The sequence below is a fragment of the Capronia epimyces genome (assembly GCF_000585565.1).
Source record: "Capronia epimyces CBS 606.96 chromosome Unknown aczIQ-supercont1.5, whole genome shotgun sequence".
Classification (NCBI taxonomy): Eukaryota; Fungi; Ascomycota; class Eurotiomycetes; order Chaetothyriales; family Herpotrichiellaceae; genus Capronia; species Capronia epimyces.
In genome coordinates, this window is record NW_006912908.1 from 1,151,881 (window position 1) to 1,174,106 (window position 22,226).

The 22,226-nt window shown below is 53.1% G+C and overlaps 11 protein-coding genes across 11 annotated transcripts; 6 read left to right on the plus strand and 5 right to left on the minus strand.

The window, feature by feature from the left end:
• Positions 1-583: 583 nt before the first annotated feature.
• On the plus strand, positions 584-1,269 carry A1O3_06346 (uncharacterized protein; the record flags this gene model as incomplete). Its single annotated transcript, XM_007736466.1, has 2 exons — positions 584-908; positions 1,115-1,269. The coding sequence occupies 2 exons, from the start codon at positions 584-586 to the stop codon at positions 1,267-1,269; spliced, it is 480 nt and encodes a 159-aa protein (XP_007734656.1).
• A 464-nt stretch (positions 1,270-1,733) lies between these two features.
• Positions 1,734-3,812, minus strand: A1O3_06347 (uncharacterized protein; the record flags this gene model as incomplete). The annotated part of the gene is made up of 1 exon (XM_007736467.1): positions 1,734-3,812. The coding sequence occupies one exon, from the start codon at positions 3,810-3,812 to the stop codon at positions 1,734-1,736; it is 2,079 nt and encodes a 692-aa protein (XP_007734657.1).
• A 590-nt stretch (positions 3,813-4,402) lies between these two features.
• A1O3_06348 (uncharacterized protein) lies at positions 4,403-5,546 on the plus strand (the record flags this gene model as incomplete). Its single annotated transcript, XM_007736468.1, has 3 exons — positions 4,403-4,466; positions 4,545-4,551; positions 4,610-5,546. The coding sequence occupies 3 exons, from the start codon at positions 4,403-4,405 to the stop codon at positions 5,544-5,546; spliced, it is 1,008 nt and encodes a 335-aa protein (XP_007734658.1).
• A 64-nt stretch (positions 5,547-5,610) lies between these two features.
• A1O3_06349 (uncharacterized protein) lies at positions 5,611-9,000 on the minus strand (the record flags this gene model as incomplete). The annotated part of the gene is made up of 1 exon (XM_007736469.1): positions 5,611-9,000. The coding sequence occupies one exon, from the start codon at positions 8,998-9,000 to the stop codon at positions 5,611-5,613; it is 3,390 nt and encodes a 1,129-aa protein (XP_007734659.1).
• Positions 9,001-10,753: 1,753 nt separating this feature from the next.
• Positions 10,754-11,245, plus strand: A1O3_06350 (uncharacterized protein; the record flags this gene model as incomplete). The annotated part of the gene is made up of 1 exon (XM_007736470.1): positions 10,754-11,245. The coding sequence occupies one exon, from the start codon at positions 10,754-10,756 to the stop codon at positions 11,243-11,245; it is 492 nt and encodes a 163-aa protein (XP_007734660.1).
• A 137-nt stretch (positions 11,246-11,382) lies between these two features.
• Positions 11,383-12,300, minus strand: A1O3_06351 (uncharacterized protein; the record flags this gene model as incomplete). Its single annotated transcript, XM_007736471.1, has 2 exons — positions 11,383-12,139; positions 12,251-12,300. 2 exons carry the CDS (start codon positions 12,298-12,300, stop codon positions 11,383-11,385), a joined length of 807 nt encoding a protein of 268 aa, XP_007734661.1.
• Positions 12,301-13,817: 1,517 nt separating this feature from the next.
• On the minus strand, positions 13,818-16,289 carry A1O3_06352 (uncharacterized protein; the record flags this gene model as incomplete). The annotated part of the gene is made up of 1 exon (XM_007736472.1): positions 13,818-16,289. The coding sequence occupies one exon, from the start codon at positions 16,287-16,289 to the stop codon at positions 13,818-13,820; it is 2,472 nt and encodes an 823-aa protein (XP_007734662.1).
• Positions 16,290-17,018: 729 nt separating this feature from the next.
• A1O3_06353 (uncharacterized protein) lies at positions 17,019-17,384 on the plus strand (the record flags this gene model as incomplete). Its single annotated transcript, XM_007736473.1, has 1 exon — positions 17,019-17,384. One exon carries the CDS (start codon positions 17,019-17,021, stop codon positions 17,382-17,384), a length of 366 nt encoding a protein of 121 aa, XP_007734663.1.
• Positions 17,385-17,414: 30 nt separating this feature from the next.
• On the plus strand, positions 17,415-18,134 carry A1O3_06354 (uncharacterized protein; the record flags this gene model as incomplete). The annotated part of the gene is made up of 1 exon (XM_007736474.1): positions 17,415-18,134. The coding sequence occupies one exon, from the start codon at positions 17,415-17,417 to the stop codon at positions 18,132-18,134; it is 720 nt and encodes a 239-aa protein (XP_007734664.1).
• Positions 18,135-18,834: 700 nt separating this feature from the next.
• On the plus strand, positions 18,835-20,130 carry A1O3_06355 (uncharacterized protein; the record flags this gene model as incomplete). Its single annotated transcript, XM_007736475.1, has 1 exon — positions 18,835-20,130. One exon carries the CDS (start codon positions 18,835-18,837, stop codon positions 20,128-20,130), a length of 1,296 nt encoding a protein of 431 aa, XP_007734665.1.
• Positions 20,131-20,503: 373 nt separating this feature from the next.
• A1O3_06356 (ribulose-phosphate 3-epimerase) lies at positions 20,504-22,049 on the minus strand (the record flags this gene model as incomplete). Its single annotated transcript, XM_007736476.1, has 4 exons — positions 20,504-20,773; positions 20,964-21,215; positions 21,524-21,652; positions 21,936-22,049. The coding sequence occupies 4 exons, from the start codon at positions 22,047-22,049 to the stop codon at positions 20,504-20,506; spliced, it is 765 nt and encodes a 254-aa protein (XP_007734666.1).
• Between the last annotated feature and the right edge of the window lie 177 nt (positions 22,050-22,226).

The window sequence follows — 22,226 nt, forward strand, 5'->3', positions numbered from 1 at the left end:
CTGTATAGGTGATATGCAGGCGGGTTTGAAGCCGAGGGCTTTCAGGAGGTGGTGGTCAAGACAACAATCAAGCAATCGCTGACTCCTCCACTCGAATTGGTTCGCAGCCTGAGCAGCAATACTAAGGCAGTGCCCGTGAATATCAACAAATCACCCTTCTGGGCGTAGCGCAACCTTGGCTCCCCCTCTTAAGTGGTCCTAATTATCCGTCTGATATGCGCGCCTGTGTTCCGCGACCCGCGACCTTACCTAGACGTGCGCGTTTGGCCGCGTTTGCCCCGATCGTATCCGTACACAAGTTGATGTTTGCATGTGCTACAGTCGCCATACTGAATGCTGGCTTGAGATGCGTGCGTTTGGGGACTCAACCACGCTTGAACCTGCGACACCAAACTCACACTGAACCACCAAATCCCAAGCCCTCCTAGACTTTAACCCATCTCGAGACGTTATTCTTTCCGGCCGAACTGTTCGAACAGCCAGGCCACCTCGCTATCTCAAACGTTCTCGAAAGATAGTATTACACACAACCAGGCCACCTCGCAATCTCAGACGTTCTCGAAAGATAATATTACACACAACCATGTCCTACACGCACCGACTCACCAACATGTACCCTTCGACCTCGTCTACTTCCCACAGCAGTGCCACCGCCAGCGGCAGTGCAGGCAACAACTCCTCGACGCTGCGTCAATCTTCACAGTCTCAGTCCCTTCTGCAGACTCGAATCGCATCGAAACGCACCGAACTCGAGAATCTCCGGGCTCTGCGCGACCTGAGCGCCAATTTGGCCACGCAGCTCGCCACGCTAGAAGAGAAACTCGGCACGCTGAAAGACGGCGCACAGAGTGTCGCACTGGTGTTGGCGAATTGGGAAAATGTGCTGCGCGCGATCAATATGGCTGCGAGTACGTATGCCCTTAACAGCCCTATAACAACTCCAACCAGGATTGTGGTATATACTGCTATCCTTCCTTCCACCTTGCGACTCAGATCCAGGGGCTTCCCAGAATTCCAAGGTTCTGTCGTTTTCCTGTTCCTCCCCCCGTCATGAAGTCAACCCATTTGGCAGTATCCGCAATGCCGCACCAGGCTGACGCACTGGGTCGAACAGTGAAAGTACCCAAACCTCCAGAGGAGGGCGAGGGCGACGACGCAGACATCGCCGGCGCAAACCCAGGGCGGAGGGTCAACAGCCAATCGACGCCAGAGCTCCCAGTCCCCCTGGTTCGGATACCGATACAGCCAAAGACAGAGGAGATAGGTTAAGTGGGTTGGTACAGAACTTGTGCTAGTAAATCTACCATATCAACGTCAGGTAATATTACCGTTACTGTTGGTGTGACTGTCAAAGGTGACATAGGTGATGAACCATTTCAATGGGTACCTAGTAGCTATGTTGCTGGATGTAGGCCCCGACACATCTCCGGGTAATCCAAAGTTGATTTCGGTTTGGCATTTCTCACACAGAGATATCAATTTTCCAACCGCAATTGCCGTTGCATTTGCATTTTGTCTGGCAGTGCCACTGGTTCGTTCCCTTCCCCATCCAACACCTGCGCTACACAGTCAAAACCAGCCTTCAAGACTCCAAGACGCGACATTCCAGACGCAAACAACACTCACGGATTGACGCCACCGGAGTGGGCAGGCACCATCCGTTGCGGGAGATCGTTGACATTACTCCGAATAGACACAATTCATCGCATTGACACTCCCACTCCAAGACCAAGCTAGGAGGAGGCAGCTACCGCGGTAGAATGTGACTGCGTCTCAAAGTTGCCATCGTGGCTTCCTGACTCCTTCACAGCAGCTTGCGTGGCCATTTTCTTCTTCTGTTTCTCCGCCCATTCTCGACTCGCCTGTCTGCCTCGTTCGGCCGCCTCGGCACGAGCTCTACGAGTGGCCTCTTCTTTTTCCTTCCTCTCTTTTTCCAATCGCTCCATCTCGGCTTTGTTCCGACTGAACACTTCTTTGCCTTTCACCTTTTGCTGAGCCACATCGTCTTTGGTAACTGTGGACTTCTGACCGGAGGCCAATTGTAGGGATGAAACTCGAGGTTTGGCCATGAGCGGTTTCTCCATGACACTCGTCGCACGTCGAATGCCCGAGTTGGCCCTTGTCTGGTCAGAACTTGGTTTTGCACAGAATGACGAGGGCCGAGGTTTGGGATCAGCTGCCGCCGGTCTAGAAGCCGCTTTAGGTGCAATGTTTTCCTTGTTTACTCCAGTAGCATAGAGGCTCATCCTCGCCTGACTGGCTTTGTTCTCTCTGGGTACGACACTTGGGCGGGAGGTCTTGGTCGGTACAGGCCTCGCCTTGAACTGCTTTCTCTCCTTCTCTGCCTCTTCTTCTCGTTTCAGGCGCTCTTCTCGCTGAGCCTTAAGCTTTGCCGAGATGGCTTCCCCAGGCAAAGAGAATGTGGGCTTGGTGGGTGGCTTGGACGATTTGGCAGGAACAAAGGCAGGTTTTGTCGTGGACAGTCTCGTACTGGGGACACGCTTCTGCGAAGTATTTGAAACCCCCTTGGATGGGGAATTCGAGAACGATAACGCTGGATGAGACGAAGCGATGGATTCTCTAGGCTTGTTGCCGTCAATGATAGGTTTCTTCGCCTGTTTTGTCATAGCTACTGGTTTGCTTGCTGGTTTTGGAGCTGATGGGCGTACAATAGTCGGCTTTGTTGGGCCGGAAGACCTCACAACAGTGGTTGTTTTGGTAGGCGAAATATGGGAATTCTTTGTTGGACTTCGGCGTGTCTTCATAGCGCTTGGCGCAGGGGTACAAGATTGAGCAGGCTGGCGAGTGGGTGTATTCTTCCGAGATTTGACAGGAGACTCGATCTGGAGTCCGCCCAACACTGGCAAACCTTCAGAGACCTTCTCAATCGCGTCCTCTAAGGCGTCGATCGCGTCAACAGAGTCCTCGATCCGCGATATGCGTGTCATGGTGTTCTCGATAGAGCAGTCGGAAGGGCTGACTTCTGTGTAGCTTTGTATCTTGCTTGGAGACCTAGTCTTGATCTTGTCAACGAAGGAATCTTCTGCAGTATCCGTAGCTGGCGTCGCAACGTCGTCGTTTGGTACGTGGATTGATGGATCGAATTTAGGTGTTTTGGGCGGATCGCTACCAGTATCTCCTGCTGCCGATGTTGAGTTATGCAGAGAGTCACTGCGTGTGGATGTAAAGTCGTGAAGTTGATTGGGTTGCACCGGCTCGGGCGCGACCAGAACTTCACTGACTGGGAGCTGGTCGGTGACTACATTTTCCCAGGGCATGGGATCGCTGACCGTTTCGGATATGAATTTGTTGCCGTACTCTGTCTCCTCAGAAACGGTGTGCGACGGTTCTTGGGGCCGCTCTTGGTTCCTGACAGCTTCAGATGAGAAACTCGGGTCCCCAGAACCAATGTCTTCAGCAACTCCCCATGCTTGCTCTTCCGTATCTGCCTCCTTTTCATTTTTGGTGCTAGTGTCTTCGACACTTGTGTCTTCCTCCTTCTCTTTTTTGTTCGGCTTCCCCTTTCTCTTGCCCCTAGTTTTCTTCGGGAGCGCAGGCGCAGTCTCTTCGTCTACAGCGTTAGTGTGTTTCTCGGTGGCATTGACATCCTCGGTAATTGTGTAGTTATCGTGCGTGATGTCTTTCAACACCGGGCGCGAAGAGTAAGGGTCGTGGTTGGCGCCATCAGAGTCCTCGCTATTGCTGTTCTGCAGCGCATCCGCGTCACCATCTTCGTGGATAATTGTAGGGTGCAGTTCAGTGTCAGTGTCGTCATGAGCCTGAGCCCGCAAAGCAGCGCGAGTCATACGCATGTTTGAGAGTATCGTTAGTCAATTGGTGAGAATATAGAAAACGGAACGCTTGACAGGGTACTACAGTCTCGAAAAAGGGCGTGTCTTGTGCCTTGTTGTTGCTGGCTGATTTAAGCATAAGTGTAACATCGGATACATTCGAGAAACTCGGTGCTGGGGCTGAGGATCGTGACGCGTTGGTGTTGGAAGGGGCGTCGCCCGGCAACGCAAAGCAATACAAGACTAGCACTTATATGGCTAGTCTTGCCCGTCGAGGCACGTGAGCTGCCAAGACCTGTCCGACGTTACTATTATGCACTGCATTGCATTCATGCTTCAGCCTCGTTCAACCACTCTCGAGTCCATCATATGGATATCAGGCTTCCGTCGCCCTCCATCTCTCTCCAAGCCCAGTATTGCTTATTGCGGCTGAAAAATCTCGACTGTACTCGCAATGGTGCGACTACCACTGGTCGCCCCCTTCACAAGTAGTCGCCGCTCCTCTGAAGTGAGATAACGGAGACTCAGCACCGCCGGTCCTTACTTGGGCTCATCATCCGTCTAACGACTCTATCCGATCGGGCCAATTAATATTGAATCTTGAGCTGGTCATGGCTCGACCTCGAGCTGATACCGGGAATTTCCCGAAGGAGCCGCACTCCGTGTCGTTGAAAGGTAGGTCCATGATCCAACCCATATGATGTTGTCTCTGCATTACAAATCCAATATTCACCGCTAATACAATTATGTAAGTTCTAAGGTAAGGTTGTCCCCCAGTTCTGGGAATCCTGGCGGCCGTTCTCATCCAAACTCTGCAGGCTCTCCCGTCCCTCCCTGGCGCTGCAACATCCTCTGTCGCGAGAGAGCGACGCCGAAATCCCCCATGTGGCATCCCTGGCATACCCGTCTGAGGCGGTCGACCAGGAGTTCATCCTATCCAACAACCTGGCTCTGCCGCCTTCATTTGGCTCCGCCCACGTCGGCGAGACTTTCTCTTGCGTCTTATGTGCCAATAACGAACTCTTGCCGAGCAACACCTCCAAGACAGCTTCCGGAACCAAAATCCTTGCAGAAATGCAAACGCCATCCCAGGCAGTGCCCCTAGACCTTCACACGGCCGGCACACCAGAAGATGACCAAAGCGGGCCTGGTTCCGCGTTGCAAAGAATTATCCGGTTTGACCTAAAGGAAGAAGGCAACCACGTTCTTGCCGTCAACGTTACCTATACAGAAACAATAGCAGGTGATGGCCAGGCAACCAGCGGGCGAGTGAGGTCGTTTCGAAAATTGTACCAGTTCCTCGCTCAGCCGTGTCTGAGTGTGCGGACCAAGGCCACCGAGTTGAGCCCGATCGAGGTCCTCGATAAGACTCACGGGCCATATGGCAGAACGACTTTGGTTCGATATGCGTTGGAAGCTCAATTGGAAAATGTTTCGGACACAACGATTGTGCTGGAAGAGAGCAAGCTTCAACCAAAAGCGCCATTCAGGTCGACCCCTCTCAACTGGGATTCTGAAAAGGGTAGTGGACTTACGCCGCACAATCCCATTATCAACCCTCGAGATATCATTCAAGTTGCTTTTGTTGTAGAACAGGTGGAAGGGCTGCAGGAAGGAGTGGAAGAACTCAAGAACAGTATGAGACGGGACGGCAGGGCGGTCCTTGGCCAGCTTGCGATCCAATGGCGCAGTTCCATGGGGGAGCGTGGTTCTCTCAGCACTGGCAACCTCTTGTCTCGTCGTAGGGCGGTATAAACGGCGGCAGATGATCGGACCGGAATGGCGTCCTTATTCATACTTGCTGGGGTTTCGACCGAAATCATGGTGCGTTCATGCCAAGTCCATTCAATCTGCCGTTGAGAACACTCGGTCGTGGTTTTTTGGGGATCGTTGGCAACTCCGGCAGGCTTTCTTCCTGCTTGAAAAGGCCTTCCTCCAACTTGGACGGTGTTCGTGTAATGATGGCATGGTAGTCGCGTCCTTTAGCCGCCGGGCCCAGATCTGAACGATTGGAGCCACCCGAGACCGAAATGATTCGCCACTGATGCTGAGAGGCATCTGATAGAACGTCGTTCGGAGGACCTCCTGATGCCGATCGCTGTACAAAGCTCTTGCGACTGCGACCGATATTTGGGAGACCGGACCGCAGCAAGCCCGCGCGGCCTCGCTTTGCCATTATAATAGCGTCAAACAAGGCAATTTCTGGACTCGAAGCTTTCTCTTCACGCTCCATGATGAATTCGTTCCAAGCTTGAGTCTGCTGGAGCATCTCCATATAAGCAGAATGGTCTGGAGGGAGGCTCTTGATGAATGCTTCATTGTCGAATGCATACACTGCTCCAACCCTCTTTTTTGTTGGACGTGCTGGACTCATGAACTTCCGATATGTGTAGAACAAGCTGGCTAGACACCTAACAAAGGCGGCTCGAACCTGATCAGGATAGAAAGCAGCGGAGCAAACGACAGTGATCTGGTTAGCACAGCGGTCGTGAATTACAAACCCACAACCTGAGCATCGGTAGTATCCATCTTGCGCCTTATCATCACAGAGCACACAGGTTGAAGGACCATCTTCAGCTTTCCACTGAAGACAGTGGCCCTCGGCCCAATATGTTCCCTCAGAATTGATTGCAGGCTGAACATGCATACCAGGCATTATTGTAGATGCCGCCAAGGTTGACTGGGCGTATGTAGAGGCCGCGTAGGTCGACCCATTCCTCATGTCAGACAACGAGGTCGCTGAAGGACTTGCATTGTGTCGCACGAACGGGAGACTGGCCTTGCGCATCATGTGGTTAGACCCAGAAAAGCTGCGCTTAGAGAGTGAATCGAAATGACCCGACCTCTTTTCGCGTAGCGAAGTCTGCAATGCATATCCAGAGTCATTTCTAGACGCAGGTGGGAGACCAAAGCTTCCGACAATTGGAGAATATCCATCAGAACCTGTCTGACTTGATTGGCGTGCGGTTGAAGATGTCATCGGCCGCTCAATGCTCTTCTTCCCCCGTGCCGGGCCGGAGGCAAGGAAGACGTTCAACAACGGAGCACGTCGTATCGTGTCCGACGCTGCAGAGGGACCAAAGGAGGAGGAACTGAGACTGACCAGCTTATCCAAATTTGTTGACCTGGCAATTGCAGTGAACACGGAGTCGAGTTCCCCAGAGAATGCATCAAATGGAAAGGTCTCGACGGCATATGCGGGCGGACCAGGCGTTACACCGAAGCTATGATGCAGCGGTGCAGCTTGATGCAACAGAGACATAAGCTTTCTCCGTTGCTGTTTAGGCAGAAAAGGTGGGGGCGAAGTGCTGTGCAGCTCGTTCTTATCGAGATCGACAAGAACATAGTCGTCGTCAGGAAGGTCATATTTCTCGTAGCTGCGATTGATGCCACAGATGTAAGGGCACGGTGCGTCAAGCACTTGTACTAGCCGTGAGGGAAGCACAGGGATATAGACTCCCGTCCACACTAGGGGCCAAATCAATTCCAGGATAGCTCTGCCGACAAGCTGAAGCATTGAAGTGTGGGATGAAAGCAAGATAATCCTGGATTCGGCCAGAACATATTCGAAAAGGAGAATGATGTTAGGGATAGTGAGTGTCTTAAACAGCGGGTATAGGTCAGTGGTCCGACTTCCAGGCAGTTCGTTCGCAGCTTCCTTTTTGGCGTAGAGATGAAGTTCTCGTATAGAGGTCTGTATTTGAACCTTGGATGATGTCGGCGAAGGTGCCTCGAGGCACAAGGTGGAAACATATCGCTCCAGCGGCTGCCACATGCCGACCTTGGGAGAACTAGCTGGCACTCGCAAGATGCCGCCGTCCGTCATAGGAACCACAATCGCTCGTAACCACTGTCTCCAGAAACTGGCCATTGCGCCATCTTTGCCCAAAATCCCATAGACCCTCGGGATCCAAAACGTCGTGTCACTGGTGGACAGCCCCTGGATCTCTGAAACGGAACCGTGGCGTAATGGCTTCAGCATGTCCGACATGACACTAATCTTTTCCTCGACCGCGCTAATTTCATCCTCCAGTTCTTCTCTGGCTGCCGAATCGTGAGATACTTGAGGAAGCTGCGCTAGCAGCCGCGACAACTTTGCGCTTTCAACAGTCAATCTTTCGGCCAGTGAGATCGCCATCTCTCTTTCTGCTTCAGACATATGCGCTTTTCGCCATTCATCACACTTCTTCTCCAAATCCACGGCTATCTGGCGGCTCACAGGAACCCAGACAGTAATACACACTCCAGTGAGTCTTGAATTATCGCCTGCCGTCATTGAGAATTCATGCCAAGTAGCTCTTGGTTTTGTTTCTGCAGAGACGAGCTTGATGTCGTTTGGGAACGCAAACATAGGCACATAATCCGGGAATAGGCTTCTTCCGTTGGTTTTATCGATCGTAGTTGACCGAGGATATCTGTCAAGTAGGACCGGCTGGAATTTCCTCGCCAAAGGATGCTGGTCGGGTGGACTGTGCAACGTCTCCGGAACAGGTATGACTGAGTTGTAACTGCTCATTCTGCGCGTTGTTCTAGTAGATGTCCGTCGAGCTAGAGACGGTTGGCGCTTCGCACTAGACATATCCTTGAAAGAAAGATGTCTACGAATGCTGCCAAAGTTACGGTTTAAAGGCGGACTCGGCTCATCAGGAACAACAATCTTTTGCGTCTTGGGGCGTGATTTCGATGGTGTCGGTTTGGAGGCTTGGGAGGCTTGGGAGGGTTCGGACGGCTTGGACGGATTAAAGTTGAGGTCCAGAAAGAAGGTTTCTCGGTCGATGGTGAACTTCTTCATGGCTTTTTCAAAGTCAACTTCGGTGAACGCGGTGGACATTCGAGCGGCTGGGGACGGACTAGCAGGCCGAACTGTAACACTACTGCGAGTGCTGCCTCGATTGCTGTGTGGACGAGTGGCATCGCTAAAACTCTGAACTGCGCTTCTTGCCTCATCGGAGAGTTGGGAGAGTCGCTGATAAGAGTCATGCCTGGAATGGCGGACAGAGGTTCGAGGGGATTGCAGGATTGAAGATTCATCGTTGTCGACAGTGGCCTCTTCCTTGATTGCAGACTCGACAACACCATTAGTGTCAGAAATTTCATGCGACCACCTTGAATAAGAGAACGCCTCAAGTAGCTGCTGCGTATCCAGTCCAGCAATCCAGAAGTAATCCGCCAGCGGTCGCAAAGGCTCGGAAGATCCAGTTGGCGGCATGGCTGAATTTTGGACAGTTCAGGTCAAATTCGAGGGATTTGGACAACCCAAGATAATCCTTCACAGTTGCATTCTTCCTGCGTAAGGATACTCTGTGAAGAACAATCCAATGCAAAATACCCTGGCAGTGCTCCCGAGTGACAGGCTCAAAGGGAGCTTGATTCTGGAGACTTCTTCTGACTCCCTTGACACAGAAGAAGGGGGAAGGACGGCGTGTTGGACTACGACGAGGCAAACCTGAACCAGGTCGGCGTTATTTCCCGGGCCCGGAGTAGTTTTCTTGACGGCCACACTGGGAGACAAAGTTTCCGACCTGTTGAGGTGGACGAAAGCTGAATAGACTCAAGTGGACTAGTGCCAGGATCAAGAACGAGGATGTCGAGTTGAAATTTGGAGAGGCGAGAAGAGGCCAGGCAAGGGTGTGATCGGCGCAGGCCTCGAGGTAGTGAAGAACGGTTTGTCGTAGTAGACTCTGGTGACAGTTCCGCCACAGTTGGACCGCGAGGGTTGATCGAGGGAGGTGGTATCTGTCGGGATGTCTCTACCTAGGTAGACTTGGTCGACGGTAAATGGTCAACTCGTACGTGCTTGGGTACGGACGGATGTCGGTGTTGGGAAGGGGGAGCGCTGAAGTACTCAGTAGTGAATGGGATGCTAAGGAACGAACCAAACGTTACGACAATCTCATATGCCACCCACACCTGCATGAGACGCGCGACAGTTGCGATTCTTCAGCGGACTGTACGCCCTGGAACTTCCTGCATGTGGATTAGAGCCTGGACGCGTCGCTTGGTGGCGGAATTTTCTTTTTGGCGTTTTGATGATGGATCTCTGGGGACGGGAACTGGTGGGTTTCAGGGGAAGCCCCTGTATCTTGCCTGCACCGCCTGTATCTTGCCTGCGGTGGAGATCGAGAGTGCGTCAGGGCTTAGCAGGTTGGTAGCAGGCACTAGATGACACGGGAAGCGTTAGCCCGGTTAAAAATGGCAGCCGCTTTGGCATTTTCCGTTAGCCAGTTTCAACTAAAAGGCCTTAGGAGCCCCCTTGCGTAGGTGCGTAGGGGGGGCAATCATGTTCGTTGGCCCCTGGAGGTTAGCTAGGCATCGCCTAAAAGACAGTCCATTCCCTCCTAAGGGCGTGTTAGGTAGGTAGGTATATAGGTCAACACCTGATGGTCTTCCATGGTGGCATGGCTCCTATGGTCTCACCCATATACTACCCAGTATCTACTACTACTGTCCTGTCCACGCCTGTCGACCTGCAGCTCGTATCACACCAGCCTGCAGGAGACAGCACACATTCCATGTTCCATTGGACGTCGGCTTCATGCTTGTCACAAATTCTCCGGACAACGGTGCAGCTGCGCCGGGTAGGTGTTGCATCCATGCACACTGCACACTGCACAACATACGGAGTATGTACAGTACTCCAGATACCTAACCTCTAGGTACCTCTAGGTAAGGCATAGTAGAGCACCACAGCAGACAAAGGCTCCTCAGGCCCCTAAGCCCACTATTCCCTTGCATGTACGGGGTATGATCCTTCAGGGAGCCTTATGCATGCGCCCGCTTCTCCACCTCGTACCTCGTATGATCGTATGATCGACTGCACCTCGTCAGTCGTGATGCCATTTCTATGACCTTGGATTCCGTGCTGTTCCGGATACGATATAACTGCGTCCTTATGTCCCAGACGATTCTACCTCTGATAAGTTTTCCGTAAATTAGTACTACCATTGCGGCTTTTGCACACCATGTCGACCACAAAGACACTGGGCGTCGGAATCACCGTCGCCATCCCTCTCATTTCATCCTCCTTGACCGTCTTCTACGCGCTCCTCGAGCCCACCATCTTCTACCCCTTCATCAAAGAGTCTAAAGACGACCTCGCCGCAAGCAGCAAGGCGGTCCGCCTGTTCTGGACCAATTGGTTACCTCTGGGGCTAGCCGGAATCTTTTCCGTCACCTTGCCCTCCATCGTCGGGGGTATTTACGCTGCTCGATACTTCCCTGAAGGCAGTCCGAAACGCTCCCTCTCTCTAGCCGGTGCAGCATTCACTCTAGGCCATTTCGCATTCGTATACCCTATCAGCCAGAAGATCAAATGGGCTTGCGACGAAGAGGTGGAAAAGAAAGGCCAGACTATCGAATATGTCAAGCAATGGCTCAAAATCCATTTCTGGAGGACGATATCAACAGACGTCCCTGCGTTAGTCTGCTTTGCCCTCGTTGCCTTTGGTAATTAGTGGTCAGGAGTGAGCTATCTACAATCTTCAATATTGCAATACGGGAAAACAGCAGTCTCTTCAATTCTGACCACTGAGTTCGTTCTTTGTAAGTCCAAGAGCCTCCAGGTCCAAACGCGCAAAAGCTGGTCGACCATTTATTCCACGCTTGCAGTTTTGACTGCCTCCCCTTTCAGTTTTGGCGTCTTTCCCTGTCCCATCTCTCCTCGACAACCCTGCGCTTTATTGGAACGCCAGGCCTGATTGTGACTAGCCAAAATTGACTTGTCGTTTGCCGCCCTTGGCAACTTCTCCTTTTCTCTCTCTTCCTTCTTCCCGTGCAGAATGTCGTCAATGGCCTTGTTGAATTCTGGTATCTCTTCTCTCAGTGTCGTGTATGCCCCTTTCGCCTTGAGTCTCTTTTCCCAGATGCGAGACGCCACATGCTCGGCGAGGAACTTCTTCATGTCGTTGTCCGGAGGAGTGAGCAGGTACAACGCTCGGACATCTTCAGAGTGGATCTGAGTATGCGCCATACGCTCCATGGCTTTGCTCACTTCCTGTTCAAGATACTCACACCCAATGATGGCAGCACAAGCCCGAGCCAAGTACAAGTAGGTGAATGCCTTGTGGGTTGGGTATGGGAATCGCTGGATTCCTTTGCCATTACAGCAGGATAACATCCAGCCGAGGATGGCCTTGTGGATGTTGAACCGACCACCGACCACACTGACTGATTTCCTTGCTGGTTTCTGAAGATCGGCCACCTTCATCTTGTTGATTGGAGGAAAGTCCAACTTCCATTTGGTCGAGAAGGTCGTGGCAACCGCTTTAGGAAAGGCTTCGCACAGAATCAGAGGCTCGGCGTCGGCGGTCTGCTTGTACAGGATCACGATGGTCTCCGAGGTCTTGAGGCTAGATTGTTGTCCGTGTTAGCATCGTGTTCCAGGTCAGATCGACTGACAAGAACAACACACACGGAGATGGACAAGGTATGTGGAGCATGTTTTGCTTCCTTACACTTACGCTCTGAGTTTTGTTGCGGACAAGGAAGCAAGAGGCAGAGGTTGAGCCATCTTGTCTACAGTTTGTTGTCTGTTGTCTCCTTGTTGTACAGTGATTGGGGTTTGAATACTGTCTGTACGAAGGAGTACGCAACAAGATTGGGTGATAAGGATCTTGATCAGATCGACTGATCGAGAAGGTTAGCGAGGAAGAAACAAAGAAACAGGGACGAGGGACGAGGGACGAGAGACTTGACGGACAGCAATGTCCCGGATATGCTGAGTGGCTTGTTTCTTGTCTGGACGACTAGACAAGGCCAGTCCTACTCCCACTCCAGTCCTACCAGGCACTCACAGCTTGCATGAACGTATGCAGGAGCGCAGGAGTATGTCGCATAAACGTACGCCGGAGTGTGGGAGTATGTCGCATAAACGTACGCCGGAGTAGGTGAGTTTGTCGTCGGCGTCAATCGGTATGATGAGAAAGGCGAATCTGTGAAATGCTGTCAACGAGACAGGATACGGTATCTATAAGTCGAAACTTGAACAGGGTTTAATTTATACCCTCTGCCCGTGCTGGACAGCATCTCTCACTCACCGATCTGACTCACGAGCGGTTCATACATGATAATGTATGTATATGACCGATCTGACTCCCGAGCGATTGATATATGATATATGTAATATGTATATGACAGAACATATGACAGAACATGCAGCAGTGAAAGTGCCAGTGACACTGACCGGGGCTGGTGTTTGTTCTGCACAGTGACAATGACAGTGACAGGGACAATGGCAATTAGGTATAACAGAACGACAAACAGGACCACAAGTGTAAGAGAGAAGCGTCAAACAGGACCACAAATGGGAGAGAGAAGCGTCAAACATCAACACCAACACCAACACCAACACCAACACCGTGAAAGCGACAAGTTGTTGCTCATTCATTCATCCATTGTCTTCTGAAGACCTTCACTATCCCTATCCCTATCCTTATCACTATCTCTATCCCTGTCACTATCCCTATCGCTGTCCTAGAGTCTGACTCTACCTCTACTGCGTGGTGATGTACGGGGTACAGGGTACGGGGTACGGGGTACAACTGTCAGATCACAAATACTCTCTCTTGATGAGAAGGTCTTCTTCATATATTTATCTATTATATACATGTACATACCTAGGTATTCATATACATACACAGAACATACCCCACGAGGCTGTCTTGAATGTACAATACTTTCGTCAGCCTTATGCGTTACTGTATTTCCCGTCACACCCTGGCATACCGTACAGAGTCAGATACAGGTACAATAGCACGTCACCAGTTACACAAGGCTCAGGCTATTATCTGTACAAGAGGTAGGTGGTATATAGCCCGGGACCAGGGTCAGGACCAGGACTGTAGATCACTTGGCTTCAATGCTGGACTATAACGTAGAGTACAGGGATGGACCGCTAAAAGATGCATGCAGCAATGATCCTCCAGGCACAAACGTGACGGGGTACACGAGGTATGCGTTCGCTTAACTCAGGATTCCTGAACAATGCAATCCCATTCGCCTTCAACAACTCAGAGAACACTGTTATTATCACGACTTCGGTTTCGGTGGACTGGGACCATTCTTCTTCGTCGTCGTCGCCACCTTCGTTTTCCCCCCTGCCAAAGCCTTTGTCTGATTCGATGCGAAACCTGGTTTCTTTGTAGCGGGAACCAGCTTAGGCGTGGATGTGGTTGTCGGTTTCTTCACGGCGGGTGCGGTTGAATGCCGAGTCTCTGGTTTCTTGGTGCTGGTGTTGAGTTTGTTCTGTGCGGCCGGAAGGGCCTTTGGAGTCGACGTCTTCGCAGGCGAGGCTTTGATCGTCGAAGGTACTTGAGGTGCCGTGGTCGATTTCAATTTCGGTTTCGGTTTCGGTTTGAGCGCAGCAGTCTTGTTGGTAGAAGCAGTCGACGTTGACAATGCCGGTTTCGCTTTGGGCACCGGCGTGAGGCCGCTTTTCGCTGCTGGTTTGGTAGATGTCGCGGCTGAGCTCACCACGGGCCGTGGCTGTTGATTCGAGACCTTGGCTACCGGCTTCGTAAGAGGGGTTTTGTTGACGCCTTTTCCTGTGCCAGCCGTGGAAGGCGCCTTGGATGTCCCCAGCTTCGGCGCAGACCCTTTACTGGCCGTCGACGCGGACTTCTCGGATGCCACCGCCGTCGAGGCATTACTCGACAGAGTTACCACCGTGCCGTGTCGACTCTTCTCTTCAGCTTGCAAGCTGTCCCAGAACCCGCCTTTCTGGCCACCCAACCTCTTCATCGCCCGTTCTGTCACTGCTGGAGCTTTCTTCTTCTCTTCGGCTGCTTTGAGTTCTTGCCAAAATGTCCCCCCGGATTTCTTAGTGGTTGACGAGATCGGAGCCGACACGACTGAGCCATGTCGACTCTTCTTCTCGGCTTCTAATTCCTCCCAGAATTTATTCTTCTTACCTGCCGTCCCATTCGCGATTGGTTTTAACGGACCAGTTGTTGGTGCTGATACGCGGTTCTGTTGTCTCCTTGCCTCCTCCATGGCAATCTGCTGCATGAAATTTTGTTGTTTACTTGTGATACTGTCTGTCACCATCTTCTGTGGGTCCGACAGGAATTGCTGCATGAAGTCGGCCCGGCTGAGCAGAGTCTGTGCTGAAGGGGAGTTGAGGAGGCTCTGGACGGCTAGAGCTCCAGACTTGAACGCTTCTTGCTGCTGATCCGGCTCGAAGAAAGAATCAAGCGTCAGGCCTCCGAGCGATGTGGTCATAGATTTCGCGTTCTTGCCGGCCTTGAGCCCGGCTTGCTTGATGTCCTCCGTTCCAGATTGGAGAGCTTGTTTGTTGATGCTTTTCCAAAAGCGCTTGGGCAGGTCGCCGTAAAAAATGTAGAGGACCATGGCTAGAATGCCCATGGGGGCGAAGATCTGGAGAAACTCATACCAGTGGCTTGCTCTGATGGGAACTTCCATGTGTCCACAGCCTCGCAAAACTTTGCCAGACTTGTATTTTGTAGCACCCTTGTCCGCAGGAAACCTGCCTGTCTGGAGGTATTGTTCTATCAGCAAATCCTTCTCCCGCCAACGGGCGATGAGCCAGAGTTCAAAGGCCTTGTCATCATGCAAAGGAATATCTTTGACTGCGAAGCGACGCCAATGCATGCTTACGGACTTGGGAGGTCGACCTTCGAGGTAACCTGCCTTCAGCGTGAAGATGTCTTGTGCAAACTGGCCTCGTGGCACACCTTCGTAGGCTATGGTGCAGTCATACACGTAGTCGACGGTTCCTTTGAGTTCTTCGAGGCAGAAGCGCAACCCGGTGCTGCGTGGTAGAAGTACGTGTTGCATGTCGGGAATGCTGGTTTTCTGCGCCCACGCAGCACTCTTTGCACGAGTACTCGGGGCCAGATTAGTACCCTCCGGGAATAATAGCAACCACATGGGATCTGTGGGATTGTTGAGTCGTTGCAAAGCGCTGGCCATACTGGGTTTGTCTTGCTCCCACTTTCTCTTGAGGAAGATGAACTGATTGAACTGCATCCCCCATCCTAGCACGGGGATCTTCTTGAGCGACTCCTTGAGGATGATGTATAGCCGCCCATGCATACCATTACAATATGCTATCCACCACAGGTACAGCCAATCCGTGTAGATCTGATGGTTTGCAATGAGGACTAGCCTTTCAGGAAAGTCGAGGACTAGATTGCCGTCCGTTGACTGCAGAAGTTGACCGCGAACCGACGCGTCGCCGGAGATGATGACCTTGGTGGGTGCAAAGGTTTGAGTCAATGTCATTGTGAGCAGCCCAAAGGACTGCTTGGTGAAGGCAATCCATGCGTTATACCAGTCCTGGTTGACGAGATACAGAGGAGTCCCGAGGAACTGGGAGAGATTGATGGCTAGGGCTCCGGACAAGAAGTACGTAGACAATGCCAGAGCGCGCGAGGCTATTGAATATTCCCCTTTTTTCAAAGGCACGCGATCAGGACGATTTGGCCTTGACTCGAGAGACAAGCCTGCGGCAGGCTCGAGGCCTGGTTTGACCACCGACATGTTGGATGACTATCAATTTGAAGCCTGCCGCCGAGGTTTTGTGTACATCTTGGTAGCTAGGTCTTCAAAACATCCCACGGCCGCAGTTGTTTCCATTGCAGTGAAATGTTCAGAATGGAATTCACCTGCAAACGGCCGAGATGGGGGAACGCCACCGCTGACGTACGAAGGGGTTCAAGGTCGACAGGTAGGTGACAGGGCTTTGGGAAGATCTTTCCGTCTCGACCGATGACTTGACCGCCAGCTGCATCCATGCATCCATTGTGGCGTTGACGCTGGTCGATTCAGTCCAGGGCGCTGGAGAGGGGGAGATGGGCAGCAAATGACAGAAATGTCCGCTTCTGGCACCCTGGGCCGATCGTTTGTTTCGGCGGCCATCAGCGATCGGTGAGCAGTGAGAGGAGCGTCAGTGAGCCGCAGCCCAGCCAGCAGCGTCCCGACTCGTTGTTTTGACAGGGATGAAGGCGGCAGAAACAGGATATCGAGGTCGTGGCGGTGCGACCAGCGAGCCCCTTATGACGTTCGCTGCCCCGTCCACTGCATCAAACCAGACCCTGATTCCTGCTTCTTGATTCCTGATATCTGCTCTGCACCGCCCATCCTCGCTCCAGATCGAATAGCTGAGTTCTTAACTAACACCTCATTCTCTTGATTCTACTCTTCTGCTGTCTCCAAGCTACAACCCATCCTACACGCTCAGTCCCTCCTATTGACTGAGTGCTTATCCCAATGCCTAACGTATCCTTTGACATCTTCTTTGACAAGGACTTTATCAACGTCACCGCCACTCGAGGCTACAGAGCTCCCAAGGCCAAACCAGAGTGGAAAGTCCGAACTCTGCCCAAGCTACCTCCCAAGGCAGAGCCCGAAGACCCCAGCCGTACCCCTCGACCGCTGCCCAGAGACAAGTTGGTGCACAGCCGTCAGTCCTTGGCCCCGCAAAAGCAACTGGGACAAGCCACTGCCTCCGATAGAGCTGACGAGGCTGACAAGACTGAGAAGGCTGAAACCTCCCCTCCCAGCTCACAAGCCGGTGACAAGTCTAAGAGAAAGCCTCCTAAGCTCGGTCCTAAGAAGTCGACCACTACTTCCTAAGCTCCGGTTGCACTTGTGTCCGCCTAAGCCATGGCAACGCAGTGGGTTCTGGGCAAGGTCTCTGAGGCTCTTGCTCCCACCGTGTCTGGAGTGGTCTCAAGTGCCGGCTCCTTTGCAGGTGGAGCGATTAATGCCGTAGGAGGCAGTATCAACGGGGTGGGTCAGGGCATTAACAACTCGATCCGAAGCTATGGGGACGGCGTGAAGGATTATGGAAATGCCATCATGGATTGGACAAAGGCGGATGGAAGCAGGGCACAAACGGCAAGTAACCCATTGGGGTTGGGCTCGGGGGTGCCGGGAGGAAAGAGACAAGTGACAAATCCTCAACTGTACCGAGCACCACCCAAGAGCAGTCCATCCAAGACCTTGATGACGACAAGCAAGACTTCAGCACCTCAAAAGAAGATTGCGGGGGGGACGCCGAGAAAAGCATTGCCAGCACCTGGGCCGAAGCCAGTTGGCGGCGGTGCGAAGAAGTCGACATCGGCGGTTCCTGCTCCAGTTCAGAAACACGTCTCTTCTGCACCGGCCAAGTCTGCATCGACACCAAACCCAGGCGCCATGAGGAAGAAGCCTGGTGACGAGACGTCAAGCAAAACGACCGGGGCGGCCAAAAAGCCTACCACCTCGGTCAAAAAGGCGACCTCGGCGAAGCCCAATGGTGCAGCCGGGGCAAAACCCGCGACCAAGTCAAAGATCGTGGGCAATCCCACTGCTGCAGCAAACCCTCTGGGTCTCAATTTCTAGGGCGTGACATTATTGGATTCGGGAAGGGTGTTGATGTTGCGTGTTGTTGGACTTGTGTGATTGGGGAAATAAAATCGATCTCTTATTTGGTGCCATCGTTGATATAGTAGGTAGTTAGGTAGTTGGCCAGACAGCGTCATGATCAAGATTTGATCTCCAACATCCTCACTCACGATACTGAGCTCCCGATATGATAGACGGGCGCGTATAAGGGCGGGCCGTCTGCCTGAACTGATGATGGTGGCTTCAAGGTCAGTACCGCTACTGGCAGGGAAAAGAGAGTGGGTTGAGTCACAAGGCGCGTAGAGATGCTAGAGCTGACAAAGATGAACCCTTGTTGTTGTTGTTGCTGCCTGGGTGCTGCGGGGGGATCTCAGCATTGTACGGATACGGAGTACGGATCGTGTCATTGTCATCCGTTCTGCCGGCAGTGCTGTCTTTCGACCACGCATCTCTGCTTCCGACCTGAAGCGTTCCGCTTCCCATCCCATGCTGTCGGGAATCAATGAATCCATGAAACCAGGGAATCGATTATAGCAATAGTAGGTGAAGCTGACACCAGTCGAGGGCGCGGTTGAACCCCCTTTTCCCCAGAAGACCAAGACCACTACCGACACCGAGACCAGCACGTCTCCTCCAAGAATATTAGCCTGTGGCCTCGCGTCCTTCCCATCACTATCATACGAACCCGGCCTGAAAAATGGCAGACACCAGCATCGAGCCCTTCACCATCTCGATCCCAGACGCGGCGCTGACGGACCTCAAGACCCGGCTGTCTCTGGCGCGGTTTCCCGACGAAATCGACTCGGCCGGCTGGGACTACGGGGCGCCGCTGGCAGACGTGAAGCGGCTGACGGAGCACTGGCTCGAGCGGCACGACTGGCGGGCGGCCGAGAAGCAGCTGAACCAGATGCCGCAGTTCACGACGACGATCCCGGTGGCGGGCCACGACGAGCTGAAGATCCATTTCGTGCATCAACGCTCGACCAACCCGCGCGCCATCCCGCTGCTGTTCGTGCACGGATGGCCCGGCAGCTTTCTCGAGGCGAGCAAGATCTGGGAGCGACTGGCGAATCCGACGGCCGACCCTGATACCAACACCACCTCGTCGGACTCTTCAGCGGCGCCAGCCCCAGCGGCAGAGCCGGCACCGGCATTCCACTTCGTGGCACCGTCGCTGCCCAACTACGGATTCAGCCAAGGGTCGCGCAAAAAGGGGTTCGCGCTGGCGCAATACGCCGAGACGTGCCACGCGCTGATGCTGCGTCTGGGGTACGACGAGTACGTGACGCAGGGCGGCGACTGGGGCTACTACATCACGCGGGCGATGAGCCTGCGGTACCCTTCGCACTGCAAGGCGACGCACGTCAACATGGACCAGGGCTCGGCGCCGGCGTGGACGAGCCACCCCACGCTGGCCCTGCAGCACGCGCTGCACCCGTACACGGCGGCCGAGAAGGCAGGGCTGGCGCGCACGCAGTGGTTTCTCGACCAGGGCTCCGGCTACCGCGCCCAGCAGACCACCAAGCCGCAGACGCTGGGCTACGCGCTGGCCGACAGCCCCGTCGGCCTGCTGGCCTGGATCTACGAGAAGCTGCACGACTGGACCGACGCCTACCCCTGGACCGACGACGAGGTGTGCACCTGGGTCGCCATCTACTGGTTCAGCACGATGGGCCCCGCCGCCAGCCTCAGGATCTACTATGAAGCCACCCATCAATGGGACCCCCCGGCCACCCGCGTCTCTCGCGACCGCACCACCCAGTATATCGGCGCCGGCGTCAAGCTGGGCCTGGCCCATTCGCCCCAGGAGTTGCGCGTCCTGCCCTCCTCGTGGACCCGCACCCAGGGTGACGTCGTCTTCGAGCGCTCCCATCCTTCCGGTGGCCACTTCTTCGCCTATGAGAGGCCCGACTTCTTGATCCGCGATGTGAGGGATATGTTTGGCAAGAAGGGTGGAGCTGCTGCTGTTGTCAAGGGGGCCGATGGTTATTGAAATGCGTGGAATTAGGCAGATGATTCTGTCCCAGGGAATGAATGAACGGCAGGAATTTCGTTGAGGAAATATATAATAGCTCGCGTGTGATCGTGGATCGTGGACCGTAGATCGTGGACCGTGGGTGGAATTAAGCAGATGATTCTGCATTCTATCCAAGGGAATGATGAACGGCAGGAATTTCGTTGAGGAATATATATGTGTGTGTATATCCACCGTTATAGCATACATGGGTGCATGGGTTGATAGATAGTTCCCCATCCTCTTCTGGCTTTACGTCGTCTCCTATCAGACATCAAGATGGGCAGGCAATGGCCGTCCATCCACCAGCCCCGAAAGACTGTCATATTCTTTTTTATTCGGCAAAACGGAATCATAACCTCCCTTCTCGCCTCTTCTCCACCGCTTCTCTCAGCACCTGAATGACATGCGCAGGATCCTTGGCACCAAAGACCGCACTACCTGCAACTATCACGTTGGCACCCGCATCCGCCGCCTGGTCGATGGTGGACTCTCCCAGGCCACCGTCGACTTCGATATTCATGTCCGGGTATTTCTCACGCAAGGCGGTGACTTTGGGAAGTTCGCTGGCCATGAACTTCTGGCCCCCGAAGCCCGGGTGGACAGTCATCACTAGGACCATCTGCGACAATGACAGATTAGCATCAGCTCATGCCAAACAGAAGCTTAGTTAGTCGCCTCCGTAGAAGTCGGAGAAGCGCTTGCAGTCATAACAAAATTGCCATCTCGTAACATCGCAGGTATGAAGCGGATTGTGGGAAGCATAAAATATCGCTAGGAACTTGACAGGCATCTTGACGGGGCCCACCTACATCGGGTCGTTCCTCGGCGACTTCATTCTCCAATATCTCCCATAACACGTCGACGCTCGTCTCGGGTTTGATGGCGATGCCGGCCTGCATACCGAGTTTGTGGATGTACCGTATCAGTTCTTTGGGAGAGGTTGGCCGTGTGGTGGTTTTATCTGTGGGTTCGGTGGCTGCCACGCTGGTGACGGCAGCCTCGTAGTGGAAGCAGTATAGATCGCAGCCGGCGTCACGGAAAGTCGACGCCCAGCGGTGTGGCTATAAGAGAGTTAGTCTATGGGGTGGACTGATGTTTGGCAGGCTTGAAGAGCGCCCAGGACAGAGCAACGGATGGTGGTCGTCAACGGGGTCATTGATTTTCTCTCTTTTGTTCTCTCCCTATCTTATCTTTATTGGTCGAGGTCGAGATGAGGATGGTGGGTATCAATGGCCAACAGAGATCATTACAAAATTCACTCTAGCACATCAACATCACCAGCCTTCCCCGGCGTCCCACATGATGGATGACCTCTGAACACAAATGCAGGGATCTAGGACGACAGAAAGCAAGAATCGTGATGTCTTACCTCCGCAATCATCATATGGCAGTCAAAAGTGCCTCTTCCAGCCGCAGTTTTGGGCCGTTCGACATGTGTTCGAATCTTCGAGACCACTGGGGGCCCGAAGGTGAGATTGGGCACGAAGTGGCCGTCCATCTGTTACCTCAGAGGACGAAATGTCAGCCTGAACTGCTCAAGTCTTGTTGCAAGTCATGTGTATTGGACCCGATATGGGTAGAGTAGCTCCGCAGGTGATGCTGCCCTTCTCCTAGGCCCAGCAGATACCTGCCTCGCGGAAAGTGTTGACATTGTTCTCTCTGGACCTCGCTCGAACAGAGAACGGTGCCCAGGTCAATCCCACACTCCAAGGTAACCATGTCGAGATCGTCTTTGTCTTTCTCTTTCCAGACTCGCAGCAGATATGGGGAATGCAACGTACAATGTCGACATGAAGCCAATCGGCTCCTTGGCTGATTGTTGTTGAACATGCTTCTCCCAAGGCGGCGAAGTCGGCACTCAGGATGGACGGGGCGATGATCGCGGGAGGAGCCATTCTAGCAAATGGGGGAGTCCGTGAGGGTGGTTGAGCAGGTCGAGGGATTGAGTGATAGGGATAACGTGAGGCGAGGTGGTTGTGGAGGGTCCGGCTCTACAGAAGCGAACGAAATGGGTCAAGCTTGGAGATTCGAGATCCTAGGACAACACGCAGTTGAAAATGTCGGGAGAGAAA